The 21,216-nt window shown below is 38.0% G+C and overlaps 2 protein-coding genes and 1 long non-coding RNA gene across 42 annotated transcripts in view; 1 reads left to right on the top strand and 2 right to left on the bottom strand.

Moving 5' to 3' along the window:
* The window catches only part of LOC107992450 (uncharacterized), a 116,441-nt gene extending 107,179 nt beyond the window's left edge, over nt 1-9,262 (bottom strand). For 2 of the 15 annotated variants that reach the window (XR_009831640.1, XR_009831645.1), the window contains exons 1-2: nt 8,891-9,262; nt 8,257-8,320 (exon numbers count right to left, since the gene is read on the bottom strand). Coding sequence is in view for 2 of the 15 variants with exons in the window: in XM_062081067.1 (XP_061937051.1) it covers nt 8,257-8,320; nt 8,891-8,945 (119 nt within the window). In the remaining 13 variants the exon portion in view is untranslated. Of the gene's footprint in view, nt 1-8,256; nt 8,677-8,890 lie in introns of those variants that run through there. The other 13 variants (XR_009831638.1, XR_009831639.1, XR_009831637.1 and 10 more) reach the window with 11 other exon arrangements.
* A 430-nt stretch (nt 9,263-9,692) lies between these two features.
* The window catches only part of LOC108001556 (regulating synaptic membrane exocytosis protein 2), a 66,420-nt gene continuing 54,896 nt past the window's right edge, over nt 9,693-21,216 (bottom strand). For 15 of the 22 annotated variants that reach the window (XM_062081045.1, XM_062081031.1, XM_062081033.1 and 12 more), the window contains 5 exons: nt 20,737-20,865; nt 20,057-20,267; nt 17,745-17,959; nt 17,350-17,489; nt 16,891-17,216 (listed from right to left, as the gene is read on the bottom strand). In XM_062081045.1, the coding sequence (XP_061937029.1) occupies nt 17,010-17,216; nt 17,350-17,489; nt 17,745-17,959; nt 20,057-20,267; nt 20,737-20,865 (902 nt within the window). In that variant the 3' untranslated portion in view covers nt 16,891-17,009. Of the gene's footprint in view, nt 15,252-16,890; nt 17,217-17,349; nt 17,490-17,740; nt 17,960-20,056; nt 20,268-20,736; nt 20,866-21,216 lie in introns of those variants that run through there. The other 7 variants (XM_062081044.1, XM_062081043.1, XM_062081040.1 and 4 more) reach the window with 5 other exon arrangements.
* Nucleotides 10,734-21,216, top strand: part of LOC133666863 (uncharacterized) — a 69,393-nt gene continuing 58,910 nt past the window's right edge. For all 5 annotated transcript variants that reach the window (XR_009831626.1, XR_009831627.1, XR_009831625.1 and 2 more), the window contains exon 1: nt 10,734-10,873. This is a non-coding gene — a long non-coding RNA (uncharacterized LOC133666863). The remainder of the gene's footprint in view (nt 10,874-21,216) is intronic.

Raw genomic sequence — 21,216 nt, 5'->3', positions numbered from 1 at the left:
GAAAGAGACAGATGGAGGCGAGGGCGCGTTCGAACATCTGCCAGTGATGTACCCCCTTCGTGTCGATCAATTACACCGACGTGCACGGGCTCCGTGTGCAATGCTAAACAATTCCTCGGTTATCTCTGTACCACCATCGTATTCAGATTTTCCGACAGATAGCCAACCCTTGATCCTCGATAAATATATACCTTTTTCTCCACGCTTTTTCGGGTCAAACTGCATCGTGCTTATGCGCGTCCAAACGTCTTTATTCTTTTCTCAAAATATTCGTTTAAAATATCGAAATATTCGGTAAATAACAATTCTTAGCGGACACGAATCATCATCTCGCTCGAGGGTATTCTAAAAATATCAAAATTCTGCGAAAGATGGATGCAAAAACGGTGGAGAAGCAAGAAGCGAGGAATCCCGGAGGGATCGAATTTTTCTCTTTCGAGGCGGACGGACGGCGTTACCGAGACGGTGCGTTCGTTAAGCGAGGAAAAGAAGAAGGGGGAAGAGGAAGGAAGAAAGAAGGAAGGAAAGAGAGGAAAAAAAAACTGGTCGCGACCGAACGGAATTAAGGTTCCATAAAAAGGCCCCGCGGGCTCTTCTCTCTCGGATCTGTCCACACGAGCACGTACGGGGATCTACCGTGGTACCGAGTGGCCCAACGATCGAGGAATCGCGCGGATCTCCACCGCGAGAGGCTCCACCTAACAGTGGATCGTACACGCGGGGTAGGATTGTTGCCTCTCCTCCGATTGGTCGACACGTGGCCCGCCATTGTTTCATTCACGCCTGTTGCACGTTTCTCGTTTATCTCGTCCAGGTTGCTCCGGGGCCGGGTCTCGAACCCGCTCTCCTCCGACCGGGGCCCCGATCATCGTTTCTTCGCCCGGCTATATAAATGGCAACACGATCGACGTTGACGGTAATGCCGGTTGTGAATCATTGGCTGCGAACCTCTTGCGCAAACGAAAGGAAGAGGAGGAGAAGAAGAAAAAAAGGAAATATGGGAAAGAAGGAAATTTAAATACCGCGGCCGGTTTTACGAGCGGCTCGTTAACGAAACGTCCGATTCGCGTATGGGCCGAACCACTTTTTCCCGAAACGCTGCATCCGATGCAACCTTCGATATTTAAGGAATCGTCGAAACGAGGATGCATCCATAAACGGAGCGAAAGAGAAGAGTAAAATTCATTGCGCGTATTATCTTCGAGGGCCGATGTTAACGAGGGTGTATTAGGGATACGATCTGGAGGGACGTCGATCACCCGGAAAGAGAATTGAAAAGGAGGACGGAGAGAGGGAGGAGGGAGGGAAAGAGAGAGAGAGGTAGGGAGAGGTAAGAAAATAAAGAAATCCTTGTAATCCTGAAAAGCTAAGCCGACAAGGAGGAGGATGATCCTAACGGCGTTACACGAGGAACGCTCCTTTCGAATCCTCGAGAACAAACAGCGCGAAGTCAAGCCGAACCGCTCGAGCGAGTCGAGCACGCGGTACATAAAGGACCAACAATGCTGGACGATGCACAGCTGGCTTGTAAAACATAGAGATCCTGCGAAGATACAAGAATACCCTTGGCTACCGCATACCTCGGGGGTGGTCTCGTGTTTTTCACCAAACAGGGATTTCCATGGACCACCGGTCACACGGATTCTCCATCTAATTGTACATACGTAATTACGTATTAAATTAGAGATGAATTTAGATTTCTTTGTTTCTACGCGAAAACGAGTTTCCATCTCGATTGAGAAAGAAGACGAATGATATTCGATCGAGAAACGATAAAGAGATGAAACTAGCGATTTCTTCTTCGCTGGTATTGTACGAATCTATTATGTGAAAAGAAATTTGACGAGGTGCATCGTCATCGCGATCGTTCTGGCGGAAAAAATAAGAAAGATCTTTGGCTATCCCGGGTGACGAAGTCGTCCCGTAGCGCATTGGAAAATCCGAAAACTCAGTAGGGTTGCGCTTAATCCGCAGAAGCAACAAACAACGATCTCGAGGATGTTCGGATCCGCGGGTAGGAAAGCTGTCCGTAAAGCTTGGAGGAAAACTGGGGATGATCGGTTACTTGGCTCGAAAGGGCTTTTCACAGTTCGACCTAATCCAAACTGAATATAATAATTGAAATTGGTCGTGTCGAACGTCGAATTGAGATGGAATTGTGTACAGTGCCTGACACTAATCTCTTTAGGTTTGTCAAAATTCTTTAAATTCCTTTTGTTAGAAACAAAGAGGAAAGGAAGAGGAAAAGGAGAAGAAAAGAAAAACAGTATTACGTAACTTATTAATTGCAAAGAAACTATCGTGCGAATATCTACGAAGAAACCGATGTTTAATTATTTTTTATGTCCTTTTATATCCTCCGCTAGATCCTACGTTCCTTTCTCCTCCGTTTACGTTTTCGTTCACGAGAAACTCGCCGATAAATATAATCGTTAACGAATAATCCTCCCCCCATTGTAACGAATTAACATTAACGCGTTTGATGCCATACGATTGCGTTTAAACGCGCATTACATCCCGAACAATTTAATCGGGAACGTTAACTGGCTGCACCGAGTTCGCTTAATGCCTCGCAATGAAACGTCGTGGGGCTTTTCTTTAACCGGGCTCGCTCGCTGATGAAAGGTACATCATCGAGCGAGGAGTAACAAGGCTAGCTGGTTTTTGTATTGGCCCCGGCTGCCGACCGCGTGTTCGTGAAAGCTATTCACCGATGGTAATGACGAGGCGATGAAAAATTGCATAAACCTCTCGTAAATCACGTTTTATTTCGTCCAAAGGCATCCAGACATCGAGGAGATTTTTTTAAGCGGGCAATTACTTGCTTCGCTTTGCGCAAGATGAAAATTTTCTCTTGGAAAGGGTTTCGTATACAAGCGTATCGTTCGAGAACAAACAGGGGAGGAAAGGGAAAACTCGTTCGAGGGCAAACACCTGTCATCGGGAAAGGAAAGCGGGACGAGAATGTCGGGAAGAAGAGAGAGGAGAGAGAGAAAAAAAAAAAAAAGAAAGAAAGAGGAGAAAAGAGAAAGGTTTCAGAAGGCAGTTTCGTGTCTCTTCTGGACCTGATGCCATCCTAGAAATCCTCATCCCAGGACTATAATTTGGTCCTTAGAGGTGCCACGCCCACGCGTATACATCACCCTGCTATCGAGATCTCCCGCCACCGATAAAACTTGTCACTTTGTCGGTATATGTATATATATATATATATATATATACATACGCGCGTCAGGAAGCGCGGAACAGCGGAGATGAGAAGTAGGATAAGAATTCTGACCAGGAAAGTAGGAGGATCCTTGGACGAAACGGAATCTGAATCGATCCCTTCTTAACATCAAATTATTTTCAACCAGGGGATCAAACCCTCAGTCTGTTTCCATTATAACGGAATATTTAAATTAATAATTAAATACTAGAATTAACTTCGACCTCGTATAAACAAATTGATAAATGTGTACACTTTTTAATAATTGTTTCATCCATATATCCTCTCATCGATATCAAATCTTTCACTATCGAGGATTCGGTCTTTTAGTCCAAGCGCACGAACACAGGCGCACCCTGTCTTCTTGACACGCGTTACATTCGGCGTATCAACCTGTCAAAAGATGTATCTGGGTGTGAAACCCAGTGCGTGCACACGTATAACGTACACCGAGCCACCGCATAATATACCAGGTGACCCTCTTCAAAGCGAACCACGCCTAGTTAGCCACCATTGTACGTGGGGAGGCTTTATGAACTGGAAACGAACGATCGCGTCCGTGACAACTTGATCGTTATGTACCAAGGGTTGGATACTGGATTCCATCGTTTTTCGAGGAAAAAAAACTTTTTCCTGGAGACACGCGCGTCTCGCCACTTTTATTTATTTATAAGCAGTGAAAGGGGGCACGGGATATATGGGAACGCGGTCGCGCGCCACCCATACGAGAAAAATCCTGGTAAACACGCGTAATCAACGGAGCCGTGCTTAGAGGCACAATTCTTAATCCCGATTCCACGGAATCCTGCCTCTATAGCCATAAATTCAAACGATCGCGTGAATGGTGCACCGTGAATATACGAGAAATCGAGTATTTTGTTCGATCGAGTCGGTGCCTCGTTACGAATCCAATTTATCACTATCAGAAGAATTTAGTTAACCTGCCTTCGGGTGCTTCAATAACTTTCGTTTAACCCTGCTACGTCATTTGTGTCGTATCTTCGAAACCGATTCGCTTCTTAATACTATTCCGATATTTTTCATAAAATGTCGATAAGAGAGAAAAATTCCAAGCTTTCTTCTTTTCTTTTCTTTTTCTTTCTTTTTTTTTTTCTTCTAATATGGACTCTTATCCTTAACGGGAGATCAAAATCAATACGCAAGAACGAAATAAATCATCGAAAGATCGTACTCCCGTTGGATTAATATCTAATATTGGTTACCCACCAAGTTGAGGATAGTTTCAATCTCCATAAAATCTAATATAACGATATTCTATCCGATTATACGCGCGATGTAATCCCGCGTGTCAAGCGGCGTGATTAAGTGCGGAATATTCGGCGTTGACCCGCCGCGCGATTTTAATTCATACTCCAGTGCCACGTGCTTCCCTCGATTCCCCTCCCCGTTTCAAAGTCAACGCGATATATACCGTGTCAACGATCACCATCCCGTTTCTTTTTATTCTTGAATTCTAACGCTTTATTCCCTTTACCTCCTCGTCCTAAACAAATAGAATCAGGAACCGCAAGTAAATATATGTAAAGCCAGCTTGCTGACCGTTTAAACGGCAAACACCATTCGGATGGCACGTGCACCATTTGGATGATATCGAAAGCAAATATTTGAAAAGTGAAACGTTCAATCGGAGAAGATCCGTAAATTTTGGAATTTTCATTGCCAATACTATTTTACTTGTACACGCCACTAAATTGTTAAAAAGTAATTTTTGGAGATATAATTTCGTTATTCTCGCGTGTGAAAACTTAATGGAACGTTAAATCATCGTTTCGTAGTTATAATTCGAGTTGTTAGCACGTGCTACTGATCCCCAACGTCATCGCGGTGAGTTAATATCGAAAGTATGATCGAGGGTGAACCATAAATGAAGAACAGGGTGGAACGTCATTGAAGCGCGGTTCGGTTTTTTTTAATTAAATAACGAATGATCGATTACTCTTATAAAAATTTACAATCCTTATTTGTCCTTTCTTCTTTTCGATTTTCCACCCTCCACCGCCAGAAAAAGGTGGTAAACAACATCGTTAATCCTCCAGAATCTGTTATCTCGCGCAATTGGCCGTTTCACGCGAGCTCGGATAAAAACTCGGATAAAAACGAGATATAATAATTTTCCTTTTCTTTTTCCTTCTTTTTCCATATGATCGTGAAAATATGCAGCGCGTAGTTTTTCCACGATGATGAATGATAAAGGGAACGAGGAGTTTTCGTGTTCGGGCAATAATGTGATCGCGTCGGGGGCGGGGCACCGTGAAAGTATCCGCAGGGCACCCCGCCCATTAAACACGAACCTGTCGTGGAAAAAAGGTAACGAATCCCGTGGAATCCTCTTTCTTTTCACGTAAATCTTCCACGTGGACGGAAGAATCCTTTGGAGCAACATAAATTCGTGGTTGGTTTACTTTTATCTAATTATTCCCTCGTAACTCAAAGCTTAACGAGCTGTATCCCTTTTTAAAAAAAAAAAAATCCTCCAATTCAATCGACTTCGTTTTCTTCATACGCGCGACTCGTCCTTTATTATTCGACGATTATTTTTCCTGATTACTGGACAAATTCGTATAAAGTGGTATCGTTTGTAAAACGTCAAATAACCAACTCTTTGTTGCGGAAACGATTTACTTTCTCGAGACACGATACTCGAGACCGTGGAAACATCCCAGGATCACTGACCCGAATAAAAATCGTTTATTTCCCTTGACACCGTCCATTTATTAAAGTTTGCAAAGAGATTTCGAAAACATTCGCTTCCAATCCCTTTGTAAACTCATCTTAAAAACACTATCTAAATCTAAATCTTTACTTCGAAATTGAAAATTCTACGATACACAGGGAATAAAAATCATCGGAGAAAACGAAAGAAGAAATCGAAACAAGTATATCATCGGTTAAATTCAACGCGACCTATTCGAGGCGGAAACGATACGTAGTCTGAAACAGATATCGCGTAATTAATCACGGACGCGTACGATGCACGGCAGCATCCTTAAATAATCCAGGAGCGGATTGGTCGAGGGAGGATCGAAGATCGGTCGGGATCAGATGCAAATCAGATTCATTAGCGTTAAGCCGGAGGGACGGGGGTGGAAAGCGGAGTCTCTGCGTGGAGACCCTTCGACGTAAACATCGCGTCAACCTTTGCCCCAGCTTCCCAAGGGTTGTTATTGCGCGGTTACGCCGACCCCCCCGCGTGACATTCGTCTTCTTCGTGAATACGTTCATCCATACATCCTCTTGAAATTCTTCACGAGCCGCGTTTTATCAAACCGAATCTTGTATATAATTGAATTTTAACTAAATTTAAACCGAGATTCTAACTATGGAGACATTTTAATATAGATTTCGTCGAATTATTTATAAATTTCTATCTAATTTTTCTATCTAAAGTTAGAAATGATATTTCGTCCAATTTAATACACGGGAAAAATTATTAAGGAATGAACATCAAGCTTGAAAAATGATCGAAACCGATTATTACTGCGAAGAGAATACAAACATCACACTGTGTGGGGATCGTGTTCGGCAGTTTGCCTGGGGAAGCGACCACGAGGTTATACTCTCGGGATTACAGAGATTACCAAGAGACTGTATCACTTTCGATCATTTTATGTTGATGCGTAAATGTGTTTCACACCAAGTTAATCACTCCGTCTTTAGTTGATCGTTATCGCAATCGTATCAATCATCCGAATGATTAATAAAAAATCCAATTTCCAATTTATAAAATGTTTTACATTTTTGCTACGTCTTAACAAAAAATATTTAACAAAACAAATTGTCTCCTCTAAAATAATAAAAATTTAAAAATTCAATCTATACGTAACTCCTTAATTTAAAAAAAATCTTTAAAATATCTTTAAAAAAAATACCAAAATAAATCATTTGCCCTAGAATAATAAAAAATTCAAAAAATAAAATCTAAAAAGAAAGAGTCAATAAAGACTTCGTCAAAATGTAAAAAGAAGGTGAATAATTTGCAATTTCCTTTCCGGCAATAGAATAAGCGAACAGAGTGACGGAGTGGCCAACTTTTTTCCCCCCTAACGAACGATCGCGTCAATTATGCGAAAACCGGAGTAATGAAAGCGCGGCTCCGTGGAAACCAGTCGAAAACAAACTCTGAAAGGATCTTGGCAACCCCTAATCAAGTCCCGTTTAATAAAACGCCCGGCCCCTGGTATTCCCACCTCATCCCACCCCGCGAACCGCCCTCGGTAGCCTCGGTGTCGTCCCTTCGTGGCTAATCTGACTTTGATTAAAGTTTTAGCGACACCTAAAAGCGTGCCGCCCGATAGAAGCCAACTGGTATACACGCGGAGAAAGGTGGCTAGAAGACCGGCCGACCGCTCGTGTAAGTCGATTTTTATTACGTTCCGGCGCATACATTACGAAGCATCGGTAGAGACACGCGGTAATGGGCTTATCGACGCCATGGGATTACGATAATAAAGCTACGAAGATGCGAAAACGCGCGACGCATCGTTCCGCTCGCGTCTTGCACACGATATGGACTATAAATCGATAACACGGATCGAGAAACTTTTTGGAAATGCGAAAATGTATCAGCTAAGCTTTTAATTATAGTTTTTACCTAATATGATATGACATTGGCACGATGAATATTAGTATTATACGTAGTTATAAGTAGAAAGTTTGGAAGAAAAATTTTTAGATAAATTTACAGCACGGAATACCGTTAACATTGATTTATGTTGTTATTTTATGTTCCTGAATCGTATGTAGTATGTTCATATGTTTATTGATTGCGATGACTAATGGTATAATGACTAATGTGTTTATAGTATTTCGAGTCTTCTGTACATTAGGCTATATTGATATTTTTTTATTTACTACTATGTAGTAGTGTAACGTACATGAAGTTCGTATGAGAGAATTAATAGAAGTACGTTATAAAGTATGAATCGATTAAAAAAGTGTATTATTGCGTATAATAACGTACCAGAAGACTTGAAATATAAACCTATGCTTAAACTACGTAATAAAATATGTACGAAATTCATACTCACGACGAGGATATACTTGTTTGGTTAACTTTTCTTTGCTTATTTGCTGACCTTGTTATTCGTGTGGCTGAAAATTTGCAACGCACATTCATTAATCACTTTGGACACATGTACACTAATTATTATCACTAAATTTATACTTTTCACGAACGAAAATAATTAATGTAATTTCTACACTATAATATCTAAAAAAATTATTCACAATGTGCAAAAAAAAATAATGATTTCGCGCGTTTTTAATCACTTCGAGGCACAAACGCCATTTTCTTGTACATTGTACAAGTAGTAACCTCTAACGGCGAAATTTTGAACTAAAGTTTTTTTGTCAGCATCAACTGACTTTTTATATATTAAATTTTGTCATATTTAAACAAATATAAATATATAAAACATCGAATTAAAAGCAAATTATAAAATTAAAAAAAATTATAAAATTAGATACGAAATAATAATATCGAAAAAGTAATAGGAAATATTGAATAATTTATGTATGTACATGTACATATAAACGAAATATTGATGTACATGCTGTTAAATACGTAGAAGAGAAAATATAATATATTACAATTTATATCGTTTTAAATCGTTTATTCTAGAAATAAATGTAATTAAAGAGAATAAAAAATATGTGACTCACCGTTCGTAGATAACAGCTTGGCAGTGGATAATCTAACAGCTTCTCTTTCCTCCATTACCAAAAACTACACTCGACTCACGAATATAACGCGCGTATTTTAACAAACATTAAATATTAATTGTAACAATTACGATTAACTATTAACACACATGAATTGAACAAAATTCACAAATCATAACTATCACATTATGCAATATTCGTACACGATTTTATATTACGCAATAAAATTGAAATAAATTACAAAATTTTACGTCCGTACGTTTCGGCGGTAATGGCGTAACTGAACCTTCTTGTGTACATAAACATTACGCGGCTGGTAACGCCTCAGGCAATGTCGATTATATCGATAACAGAGGTAACTGCGGATAGTCTCTATATACAAAAATAAAAACATTTTAATTTTAGATATTTATTATTTTATATTTTAAACATTATAATTCTCAAATATATTTTATATATTTTAATAATTAATAAATTTATAAGTAATTAATATTTCTCATTTATTTATTTATTAATTTATTAACATAGTAATTCGTAAAATTATTTTTTGATCTTTCTTAATTTTTAATATTTTTAATATTATTAATTTGATATTGCATGCGATTAACAATGATGATGTTATGTAAGAGACGAAAAAAAATCTAATATTTTTTGTATTTTATGTGTAATAAAATTCAAGCATATAAATCATAAATAAACCGGAAAGGAGAAAAAGTGAAAAGGAAATTTTTAATATATATATATATATATATAAATTTTTAATACATAATATAAAGGTTCTTAAGAAAGTCGTTGACTCAGCTTTGAATAAGGTAGCTTTATTTTGTTAAAAATATTACTGACATTATCAATTAACAGCGGAGTAACGAGTAATCGGAAAACGATGAGATACTTTCTTTTACACATCGTGATCGTTGAATTCCGGCGGTGTCGTCTCGTACTTTACAAAAAAAATGTTCTCGTTTTGCGTTAAAATATACATGTCTATATGCACGTGTTTTGTGTGTGTATATGTATATATATAAGTGTGTGCCTGTGTATCGTGAAAGGTGGCTGCGATTGAAATGCGACGAGATCATTGAATCACTTTATTGTCACACGCCATATCTGGCATCAGGGGTATCTTTTATCAGATATATTATACTGGATACAGTCACTAACGCTTTATATTTAATCATTCCGCGTATAGATCCCGCCATGAACTCCTCGTATCGTAGCAGTACTGCATTTCGAATTTTTTACCAGCTAGCCGAACCATTGAGATATATACAGAACTACGATTGAAAACGGTTTCGTGTCAAGGATCTGCCGATTCTGTATCGATCCTACGACATTTCTACGAAAACGAAAGAAAAAGAAATTGTCGGAGGAGTTCTCGGCCGAGTTCTTTTTATTCCCACGGAACTTTTATCTAATCGTATTGTTTAAATTCTTTCGCCTTTGTATTTCTTAATTTTTTTTCTCTCTCTCTCTTTTTAACGAAAATGACGCACCTTCTTTCGTGATATCCCACGCTCTCTTCCTTTCTCTCTTCCTTGCTTTCTCGCCCGTACTCCTCCGTGTTCCTTTTCGAAATATATCCGGACGTATGTCACACAGATAAATTAGAAAACCGTTCAAGCGGTTGACGCATGTTTCGAACGGTGCGAAGTTGCCTCATTGATATTCGAGAATCAGAACCGCGTGATCTTACGATCGATACGTGCATCGATTCCGTCGCGAGCGACCCGCGCGGGAAACTATGGGAATCAACAGTATTAGAAAGTCACGTGATCGGGCATTGACGAATTGGAAAAAGTCTTTTTGAGATTCCTTAGTTCCGTCGAAATGATCTTATGGTGCAGTGTTTGTTTGTGCGTGACTTGTCGAAATCCATTAACAAAAGCAACGAATTCGAAGCACATTATTGATCGTATTAATCGTTCGACGCGATTACAGGAACACCTATAATACTACGCTGGATCATCTCTACGAAATTTTTAAGTAAGTAATGAATTTCATTGTGTAAAGAAATCGTTGACAATGTCCCTTCGTTTTTATCGTTTTTCCTTTCATCTATCTCTCTCGCTCTCTTTTTCTGTTTTCACACTCGTTCTTTCTCGCACACCCTATATCGTAATCGTAAACCTAAATTGTCTCTCTAAATTTGACAAAAGTGGTACCCCTTGGCTCTCAAATTTTCTGCATTCCGTGTAAATTGTATTATTTACTCGTTCTTTCTCTCTTTGCGATTAATTTATTTCTTTTATATTTTCACTATTACGCCCCCTTTCTATCTCGTTTCAGCCATTGTTTTGTCCGATTCGATTATATTTGTTCGAAAGATTTCATCTTTTTTTTGTCTCCTTTCAATCTTCTTTTCGTTTTCGTTTAAGTTCATTGTAAGTATATAGGTACAAAGTTGGATATTAATTTGTTCGTTTTCGTAATTAATACTATTTGTATGTATATGTGTATATATAATATATATGTGATTCACGATGCGTGTTCGATCCTAAGATTGAGCATGCCTATGTACAAATGGGCATGGCAAGAGTGTGAAAATTAACAAGTTCTATCTTGACTCTCTTCGCGTTATTTCTACGCTTAAAAACTTTTCAGCTATTTTTAAGAATGTGAAATTAATAATAAAATAAAATTATGCGTTTCTTACTTTTTTTATTTGAGGTTAAGTTTAAAAATTTTTAAAGATAATTTATTTAGTGGAATATTCTTAAAAAATAAAAATTAATATAAATATTAAATAACAGTTACTGCGAAGACAGTCAAGGAATTAAATTAGATTAAATCATACGAAATTAAAAACAGTGATATCTATCATTTTTTTCAAATCCAGCCTGCTTGTTTTCATTTTTAATACCTGTTTTACAATTCTTTTCGAAATTTCTAACGAAATTTTCTACGAGAATTTATCGATGTTTTTAATTCTCCAAATTACCTGATAATGCAAGTGTAGAAAAAGTAAACTCGGTTTCCTCTTTCCATTCTTTTCTTTCTTTTTTTTTTTCCTTCGAAATTTCTTAAAACCGGCTACCATAAATTATAAAAGTCCTACGTTGTATAGGATATGCAGTATTTTATATCGTAAGCATTAACAGTCCGCAACGATAGAGCCTTCGCGAAATTTTTTTTGTATAATTTCATCATGACTATAATAAATTGCTAAAATTAAAGAATTGAAAATTTTAAAACTATTTCAATTTCGTTAAAATAAATTTTTTCGTATCGTATTACAAAATGAAAATTAATAAATAAAAGAAAATAATTGCAAGAAATTAGAAATTAGAAATCGAACAAATTTCGCGAAGATCTTACAGCTGCAAGTAACCGGCGGATTACAAACTGAACATATTATTCGTAGTCTTGTATTTTTTTTTTTCTCCTTATCAAGTGTTATTCACTAATACAGAATTTATATTTTGTTGTGTGGTTAATTACGTAGTCATTGTTCCAAGAGTCTACTAATATAAGTCATGCACTTGCAAAATGTTTTTTTACTTAGAAATCGTCTTAATAGTAATTTTTTTTTCTTCGTTTGTTCATTTGATAATTTATGTTACACGTCGTCTGATAGAACTCTACGTTTGGTTTGTATTCGCTTTTTTTTTTCTTCGTTCACGAGTAAAAAAGCTTCTTTTTTTCGATTTTTTTTTTTTATTCCCTTGCTGCACGTTCTGTCCACTAAATCAAGCGTGTTATAGGTATGATAAGATATCGCTTCTTTTTTTATACATCCTTCTCGTAATAATGGTCGATCGATTACCCGGTTACCAGATGGTTCAGCCTATCTATAGAATTTGTCGCGAAAGAATCGAGTTTCTCACTATTTTTTTTTTTATCCATCTCATCTCAATTCTGTTTTCGAAATTAAGCCTCACATCGTGATTACGTATCATTGTTTCGCTCGAACTTGCTTAAACTATATCTCTTTGGAATTTTATGAAATTTCGCGTGGTAATAGCGGGTAATACGATAGAGTGCAAATGCAAGAAGGAAATGATAGACTTGTCGCGAGAATTTAAAGCATAGTAGCGTGACACCGGATTTTATAAGCGTAAAATACGTGATGAGATATCGATAATGAAGTCACTGACATAGAAAAACTTTCTAAAGTTCTAATTTTAATACAGGAAAATTCTTATTAAACGTTCCGAGGAAAAGTATAGATTGATATACGAAAAATTAGATTCGGTTGCAAATTTTAGACCCTCGTGTGGTACCTACATAAGTAGCTATTCTGCAGTATCTCCGAAAGAAAAATGGTGACTCTATTTCAGTGACGTCGATCAATATCCAAGGAGTACCTTTTAAAGAGCAACAAACGAGGAGTGAAGCGATGTAAGGGAACGAACTTAATTTTCGTGATGAAAAAGGACGACAACAACCGTGTTTCTCAACAAATGCGTATACGTGCAATCGAAAAAGCAGAACGTATTTGTTCGAAGCAATTAAACCGGCAAATTTCTTTTTAATCTCTTCGACTCGAGTGGTTCCTCTTATTTCCAATTTTTCTCTACGATCAACTTCGAATAAAATTCCTTCTTTTCTTTTATCCCAGTTTATCCACAATTTTTCCCCCCTCCTTTCCTTTCCTCCCTCCTATCCCCATTTTTGCAAAGAGAATTCACATATTGCAAGCACAATCAGCGAAAAGAAAATTACATTCGTTAATCAAGTGTTTAATGCTATAGATAATTATCTACGTACACGTGCATGCTCATCGAATTTTTGTGTTCACAAGTGACCAGACAAATGCACAGACAAAGATCGAACACATAACATGAGAATTAAAGAGATATAAAATCGATTGTGAGTTTCACGAATCGCGCCCCCCCTCGTTCCTCGTGGACGATGGCGGGCGCCGTTTCCGCTTCCGTTCCCGAGAGGTTCGTCAGCAGTGATGCGTAATGTTAATTCATGGATCGACGGTTTCCGGGCCGTGTCTCGTTTCAGGGGACGAGGCGCGACTCCACGGAGGGTCCGTTTTATATGCAAGAATTACGTGGGCGGTTCGTTCAGTAAATATTCAATGTTAAAAAAACGAGCGTTCCTTTGAAAATCGAGTGCAAGTCGATAAAGAGAATAAAATATTCTAAAAGGTACGTACGGTTGTCCCCTTACGCGTAACATCCGATTCGTGAGGTTATTCGACAATTAAATAAAAACTAACATAATCACAATATATGACAGTCGATATAGTTAGCATTTTACTTTTCTCTCTCGCTCGCTCGTGCTCTCAATCTTTCTTTCCCTCTCACACTTTCTCTCACTCACTCGTCCATTCACTCATTCACTCTCACCCACTCAGTCATTCATTCTCACTCACTCTCTCGCAAAATAGTTGAAGATGGGCTACTTTAACGTTCAACAACAATTCGCTAATTCACGATATTTCTCGGCCTCGTTCCCGTTCGCTCTCGCGATACGTTCGAATCCACGGACGATTTTCGACGGATACAAACGCGATACAAAGCTCGAATCAAAGTCCCGGTCTCGTCTCGAGCTTTGTCATTATTGTTATTATTATTATTATTATTATTATTATTACTATTATTATTAATATTATTATTAATATTATTATTATTACTATTATTATTTTCTTTTTTTTTTTCCTTTTTTTTTCTCGAACGTGATAGTAAAAATCGATACGCGTTGCGGTACGCCGCGATCCTTGAAATCACGAGGAGAACGGGATGACGAAAACGCGACGGTCAAGGCAAATTGTTCATCATTTTCTTAATAAACACTTGCGCGCATACGTATCGCGAATTCATATATATATGTATATATATATATATATATATTGTTATAATTTATTTACAATAAATAATATACGCTCTGACGATGATATCTCTTGGCTAAAAACTTTGACAACGAGTTCCAAATTAATTTCTCCTCCTTTCTTTCTTTTTTTCTTTCTTTTCTCTCTTTTCCTTCTCCTCTTTCTAATTTGTTCATTTGATTGTTCGTTTGGTACTACGACTGTCTTTTTTCTTTTTTATATACATATATATGTATATATATATTTTGTGTCCTGAAAATCGTCACTTTGGCGTTCAACACACGGAGCGTTCTAAATTATGTACAAATATATTGGAAATGTCTTGTCGCGAATACGCGGATAATATATTGTTATTATTATTATTTAAAATTTCGTTAAATGTTTCACAATATAACGCGTCACATCACCGTTCGTAACGGGTTTAGATTCAAACAATTTCACCACTTCACAAGTTTCTCGTTTCCCCCGTATCACTTGAACATCGAACATCGAATCACCACCGTTCGGCACGCCTTTCTCACAGCACACCGCGTTGAAATTCGTATCGATCTCATATCGAGTATCTCTGGGTTGCTTTCACTGTAAAGGAAAAAACGAAAACGTACGGATCAGTCGGTTGTTCGGCTATTGGCGCGATAATATATATATATGTATAATCCATAGAAACATCGTATAAGAGGAACAATAAGAAGTAGATATAAATGTGGAAGTAGCTACGGACGTATGTATGTACACAATTAAAAATAAGAGATTCAGATCGGGGAAAGGGTTGTTGCATCTTTGGAACATTTACTCGGGGTATTTTTGGTTGGTTTCTCTCAGTGTTATTTATAAAAGACATTGAAGAAAACTTGGACAAAGGACTCCGAATACGGCAGACTTACCTTTTATCTTTCTTTTCTTTTCTTTTCTTTTTTTTTTTTTTTTTTTAAGATAGAGGCATTTAATCTATTAGATCGAACAGGTTTCGCACATTGGACTGAAATCGTTCGAAAAAAAGGTATTTGCGATAGGGTGCAATGTTGTGCAGAATTTTAGACTTCAACAAAGTAACACAAGTAATCAAGCAATGTTCTCTACGACTATTCGTAGAATAATGAAAAGTCAAAAAAAAAAAAAAAAAGGGAAGGTAGAAAGAGGAAAAGAAGACAACCAGATTGCGAGGAGAGAAAACAAATACAGAGATATTCGTAGTAAAAAAGAAATATTCATAAAAAAAGGAAAAGTAGAAGCTGAAAAATGTTCGATTGGCCATCAATACAAGAAAGAAATTTAAAAAGCGATAAGGTATTTCAATGTAAAACGTAAGACAAGGGGAACTTTTAACAGCACGTAGATTTCACGTGGATACTTTTAAGAATAATTTCTAAACTCTTCTCTATATAATGATCGAATAACATGACGAGAAATTTCTAATAAATGGAAAAGAAATTTATTGGCGGGTATCCGCGTGAAATCGATTTCAAATCAATTATTTAGGAACGATGCGTTGATCTCAAGTGCGTACCTAAAACTATCTGGCGCTCCAGGAACATGGCTGCTATCTCTACATCTAGTCTACAGACTAGTGGCTCATCTGATATGCCGTACATGATATGTGATGTGCTAGTGGTGTTTCTAGAAAGACATGTCCTCTCGTACGACCTTTCACACTTTTCCCATTCTCGCTGTTACCTTGCAAAGTACAAAAAACACACTTTTCTCGTTTTTCTCGTCCAACAACGCGAACTCACTTGCCCACAATTCTTTACCCACGCAAACTTTCCTCTCACTGTATATTTTTATTCATCATTCTTCTCGTTAATACGAGATCATCGATCGTGATTTACTCTTTTACCGTATTCAGAGCCGACGGTTATCGATGATATCGATATCATTGATCGATTGGTCGAACAATTGAAACGCGGCATTTCTTCGTGATGGAACGCGATGGAACGAATAATCGTATCGCGTGAAATTTCTACGAAAATCTTTAAATCCCTTAAACTTACGAAACTTACGCGTTTTTATTCGTCTTGACGATCCTCGAATATTCGCGAACAATTACATCTATATGTATTTATATATATATATATGGATATACTCCGTTCGAAAAAAAAATATATGTATATATGTGTGTGTAGATTATATCTTCAAACGCGATCAAGAATATATTCGATATTTTTTTTCTTTTTTTTTTTTTTATACTTTTTTCTCTCTCTTTTTCTTTTTTTACCCCTTTTTCTTTTTTTTTTTTTTTTTTTTTTACTCTTTCCACCGTGGGAATTGTGCTCGAAAAGAAGTTCGAAAACTACCGTCGGATTACACTTAAAAGAGAATAGCAGATGGAAGAGCTGTTTAAATCTTAAAGGACTCTAAGGACGTGGCCGAGGATCGACGGGACAAAGCTAAGGATGGAGGTCCACTGACCAGGGATATGTTGCCAAACAGCTTATACCACCCGAACACCATCTCATTGAGGTTCAGTTCGTCCAACACGATCTGCGCAATGCCCATGAACACTTTTTTCCCTTCTAATCGGCCGTAATCACCCCATACTGTCACCTGTAATCGACAAGGGAGAAAAAGGGGCGATTAAAAAAAAATCTTAAACCGATTAGAATCTCGCGATTACGATTACGATTGATCGATCTAATCTAAAAACGGAGGATCGTCACGATCGACGATATATACTTGCCTGCAGTATACAACCCCGGCAATTTTCTCTGAAGGCTAACGACTGTTGGTAGAATGGATCCAACGTTTTCCTGGCTGCTGTCGTTTTCGCTTTCGCGATGCATTTCTTCCCATTCACCAAATAAACTTTCACGTAGGAAGCTGGATCGATACGAAAAATGATTCACGATTAATTTTAAACAAATTAGAATCGTTTCGATACATACGCTTTGCGATACACGTTTTAAAAATTCTTCTAAGAAAACAACGAAAATAAAGTTTTATTTACGTTTAACAAAAATAATCAATATATCCTTGATCGAAGACTCGCTTCGATTTTTGAATGTGTTAGAAATAAAAAAAAAAAAATCCACGATGCGAATAGAAGTAATAGGTCCAAGAATTGACTGAACGAACCTGGAATGGCTTTAGTGCCCTGTTTCGGTTTAAGGTCTTTGGCACGTATGACCTCCACTTCGAGGAAGCCTTTCTTCTGAGAGAGCGAGAGCTGAATCTCGCCAAGGCAGCGTGCACCGAGTGCCTGCCTCCCGACCACTTGCCCAGGCCCAAGATCTTCGATGAAATCTCTCAGTTGGCCGGTTTCGCCTGACATTCGCAGACTGGGGGACCAACTGCAGTTCCCAAAATCGAAACGTTTAGCGAACCATCGAAAACTCTTGCGAGTGTTTATTAAGGCGGGATTGTTAAAAAAAAAAAAAAAGATCGAACGAAAAAGAAAAAAAAAAAAGTAAAAATTAGGGGAAAAAAATTGGTCTAACAGAAAGTTTCGTGGGAATACTCGATTCACAGAGTCTGTGAATCGAAGATAACGTAATATTTATCTCATTCATCGTGGACATGTTATTCCATCTTTTTTCGTGTCGATTTTCTAATTTTCGTAAATTTATATAAATTTTTGATTTGTTAATCACGAGAGAAGGGAAGGAGGATCAAATAAACGAATAAGAGATCGTTCCGCGGGAGCGAGGGACGATTCTCGCAAGCCTTCGACGTAAGTGCGGAAAGAGAGAGCACATCTCATTCAATTTGTATGGACAAGAAGAACTCACGCTGCGAGTATATAATAGTGTTGGTGTAGCGAGTAAATATATATATATATATAATAATATAATAATATATATACGAAGAAAATTGTAAGTTTTGGAGAACGTAGCAGGCTGTCGGTGCATGCAGTCCATTCTACGAGCGAGTAGTAGTATACCATTCAACGATAATCAGTTTTGCCCTTTGACACGATTCGCTTTACCGTTGATATTAAGATTTACGTATAGCCTCTGATTATCCTTGAATCTGGCTAATTGTACTATGTCTATTCATGCTTCATCAATTAACTTAATCCAGAATAATATTGTTCTCTTAACTTACGTTCAGGATTTACCTTTCGTCGTCTTATTGTCTATAAAATCTTAGTATCCTTAGTTACCGCAACACTTTAGCATCCTCGTTGCTACATCGCGTGAAACGAAAGTTTTCTTTACACATAGAGTAAGACGATTAACATTTGATATATATCCATCTTCCTGGGTGTTTCGTTATCTTGTTAATTTTTTATTTGTTTTTATTTTTCGAAAAAAAAAGTAGAGAAATACTTGGGATCATTAGCTGCGGGTGACATGTGGTTCAACTATGAAAGGCTGATGATTATTGGTCTGCGAATATACATATATATATATTATATACGTATTGCGCTCGATCGAATTAGAAATTAGCGTAATAAATATGTAAAATAATAGCGTTTTACATATATATGTATATAAACAGTTTCTAATTTTTAAGATGGATGGTTAAAAATATCCTTCGTATGGATGATGAAAATGAATGTGAACGAATGATGGAAACACGTATATACACAGAGTGTGTGCGCGGTTCACATACAATGGTGCTTCGACGATTATTTAGCCAAGCAATAAGCCAAGACGACGATAACATTGACAAAAAAAAAAAAAAGAAAATGATAACGATCAAGATCACATTGATATCACATTGAAATATAAAATTACGAGAGTAACGAAAGAAACTTAAAAATAAGTGACATTTGTACGTTCGACAGGCTTCCATTTCTTCCTTCTCGTGGCGAATTAACTCAAGGAACAAAAGAAATCGCATGTTTCGCGCACAATAATGGAAATGATGGTGTGGTGGTGGTGGTGGTGGTGATAAATGATAAAAAAGAGAAGGGAAGGGGTAGTAAAAAAAGCATGAATGAGCAAAACATCGATGCTGGGCATACACATCAGCTCAATCACACGTCGAAAGACAAAACGATCCACGTTTCACGTTCGCGATCTCCTGTGCAATAAAACAATAAAAAGGTTCGTCCGAGGAGCAGTCCGGTGAAGTAGAAACAGAAAGTCAGAGTCGGATAGAGAGAGAGAAAGAACAGAGAGTCATTAGCAGGGTTAATCCAACATCTCTCCTCGAATCAACTTCAAATCATTGATCTTTTCTTCTTTCGTTACATTTAAAGCTCGCGAGTAACCCTGCTGGAAAGATAATAGTAGACAGATTGTTGAGACGGATAGAGCGAAGAGAAAGAGACGGAAGAAGAGAGAAGAGAAAGAGAGAGAACGCGAAGAAGAACGGAGAGACAGAGAAGACAGAGAGAGAAAGAGAGAGAGGAGAAGAAGAAGAAGAAGAAGAAGAAAGAGACAGCAAGGAGAGTCTCGCAGTTCCGGTTGCAGAATCGGTCGGTGGAGGCCACTACTTACGAGCTTCCTTCGGAACTAGAGATCGAGTTGAGACTTCCGGCTGTGTCACTGGCCACCGATCCCGACTGTTTCCCGGATTCAAAGCGCTGATATGGTACAATCTCCTCGGAACGTTGTATGCTGCTCGGCGTGCTGTTGCGTTTCCGGCTCGATAAACCGGCGCGTGCCTCCGCGACACCACTTCCGACGAAGACCCCGCCGACACTGCATTCTGCGTTGTAAACCAAACAAGAAACAACCGCTAAAGCTATAATCTTTCATTTTCATCCCGGTATCGCGTCTGCCGTAGCCCTTTCTTTTCTCTTTTATCCAGCTCCAGGTGGTCGCCGATTTTTGCGATTTTTCTTTCACGATTCTAATCACGATTCTAATCATTTTCTCTCTCCTCGCTCTCTCACTCTCTCGCTCTTTCTCTCCCTCTCTCTCTCTCTCTCCCTTTTTCACTATAGTTCACGCACGACTCGATTCTCGTTCGAATTTTCTCTCGTGACAAAATTAAGAAAAATGATAAGGAAAAAAAAGATATACACGCACCACGTACACCTCGTGATCGAAAAAACTCATTTCAGTCGGATATGAATGATATAATCGATGAGGGTTGGAAGGCAGACGGTAAGGAAGGCTTGACTTTTTTTTTTCTTTTCTTTTTTTTTTTTTTTTCTTTAGTGTTGGTCAATTACCACGTAGAAAAAGAAAGACTTCGTCAACCTGTGTTGTCGGGTTAAGCTTTGAGATTCGATGATATGGATGATCCCACACAAGGAAGCCTGCAAAAGATCTCGTTCCTCGATGGGCTAAACGCTCGCTGTCTGGAAGAAAGAATACGATAGGGCAATGGTTAACGGCCAACGGAAATTCGATCGTTTCCCAGAACTTTTTTTTTTTCTCAACTCCGTTCTCGAGCTCGCGTTTGCAGTCAGAAGCGAGCAAAAAAAAAAGCATCACAAGCTTGAATGTTTTCAAGTGTATATCTTCAACGAAACGTCACATCTATGGTTCCGTCGTTGAAAGTGGTGGTCTCGCTGCGCCAACTACGTATATATTCGTACGTGTGTCTTTGCGTGTCGTGTTCGTGTTTCAACACAGAAATTCGTGTATGAAAGGGGGAGAGAGGGGGAGGGGTTGATCCTACGAAAACTCGTTCGTTTCTCTTCGCACGA

Source organism: Apis cerana, linkage group LG10 (genome assembly GCF_029169275.1).
Source record: "Apis cerana isolate GH-2021 linkage group LG10, AcerK_1.0, whole genome shotgun sequence".
NCBI classification, from domain to species: domain Eukaryota; kingdom Metazoa; phylum Arthropoda; class Insecta; order Hymenoptera; family Apidae; genus Apis; species Apis cerana.
The sequence above is the reverse complement of the archived record's forward strand: the minus strand, read 5'-3'. Positions and strand labels throughout refer to the sequence as shown.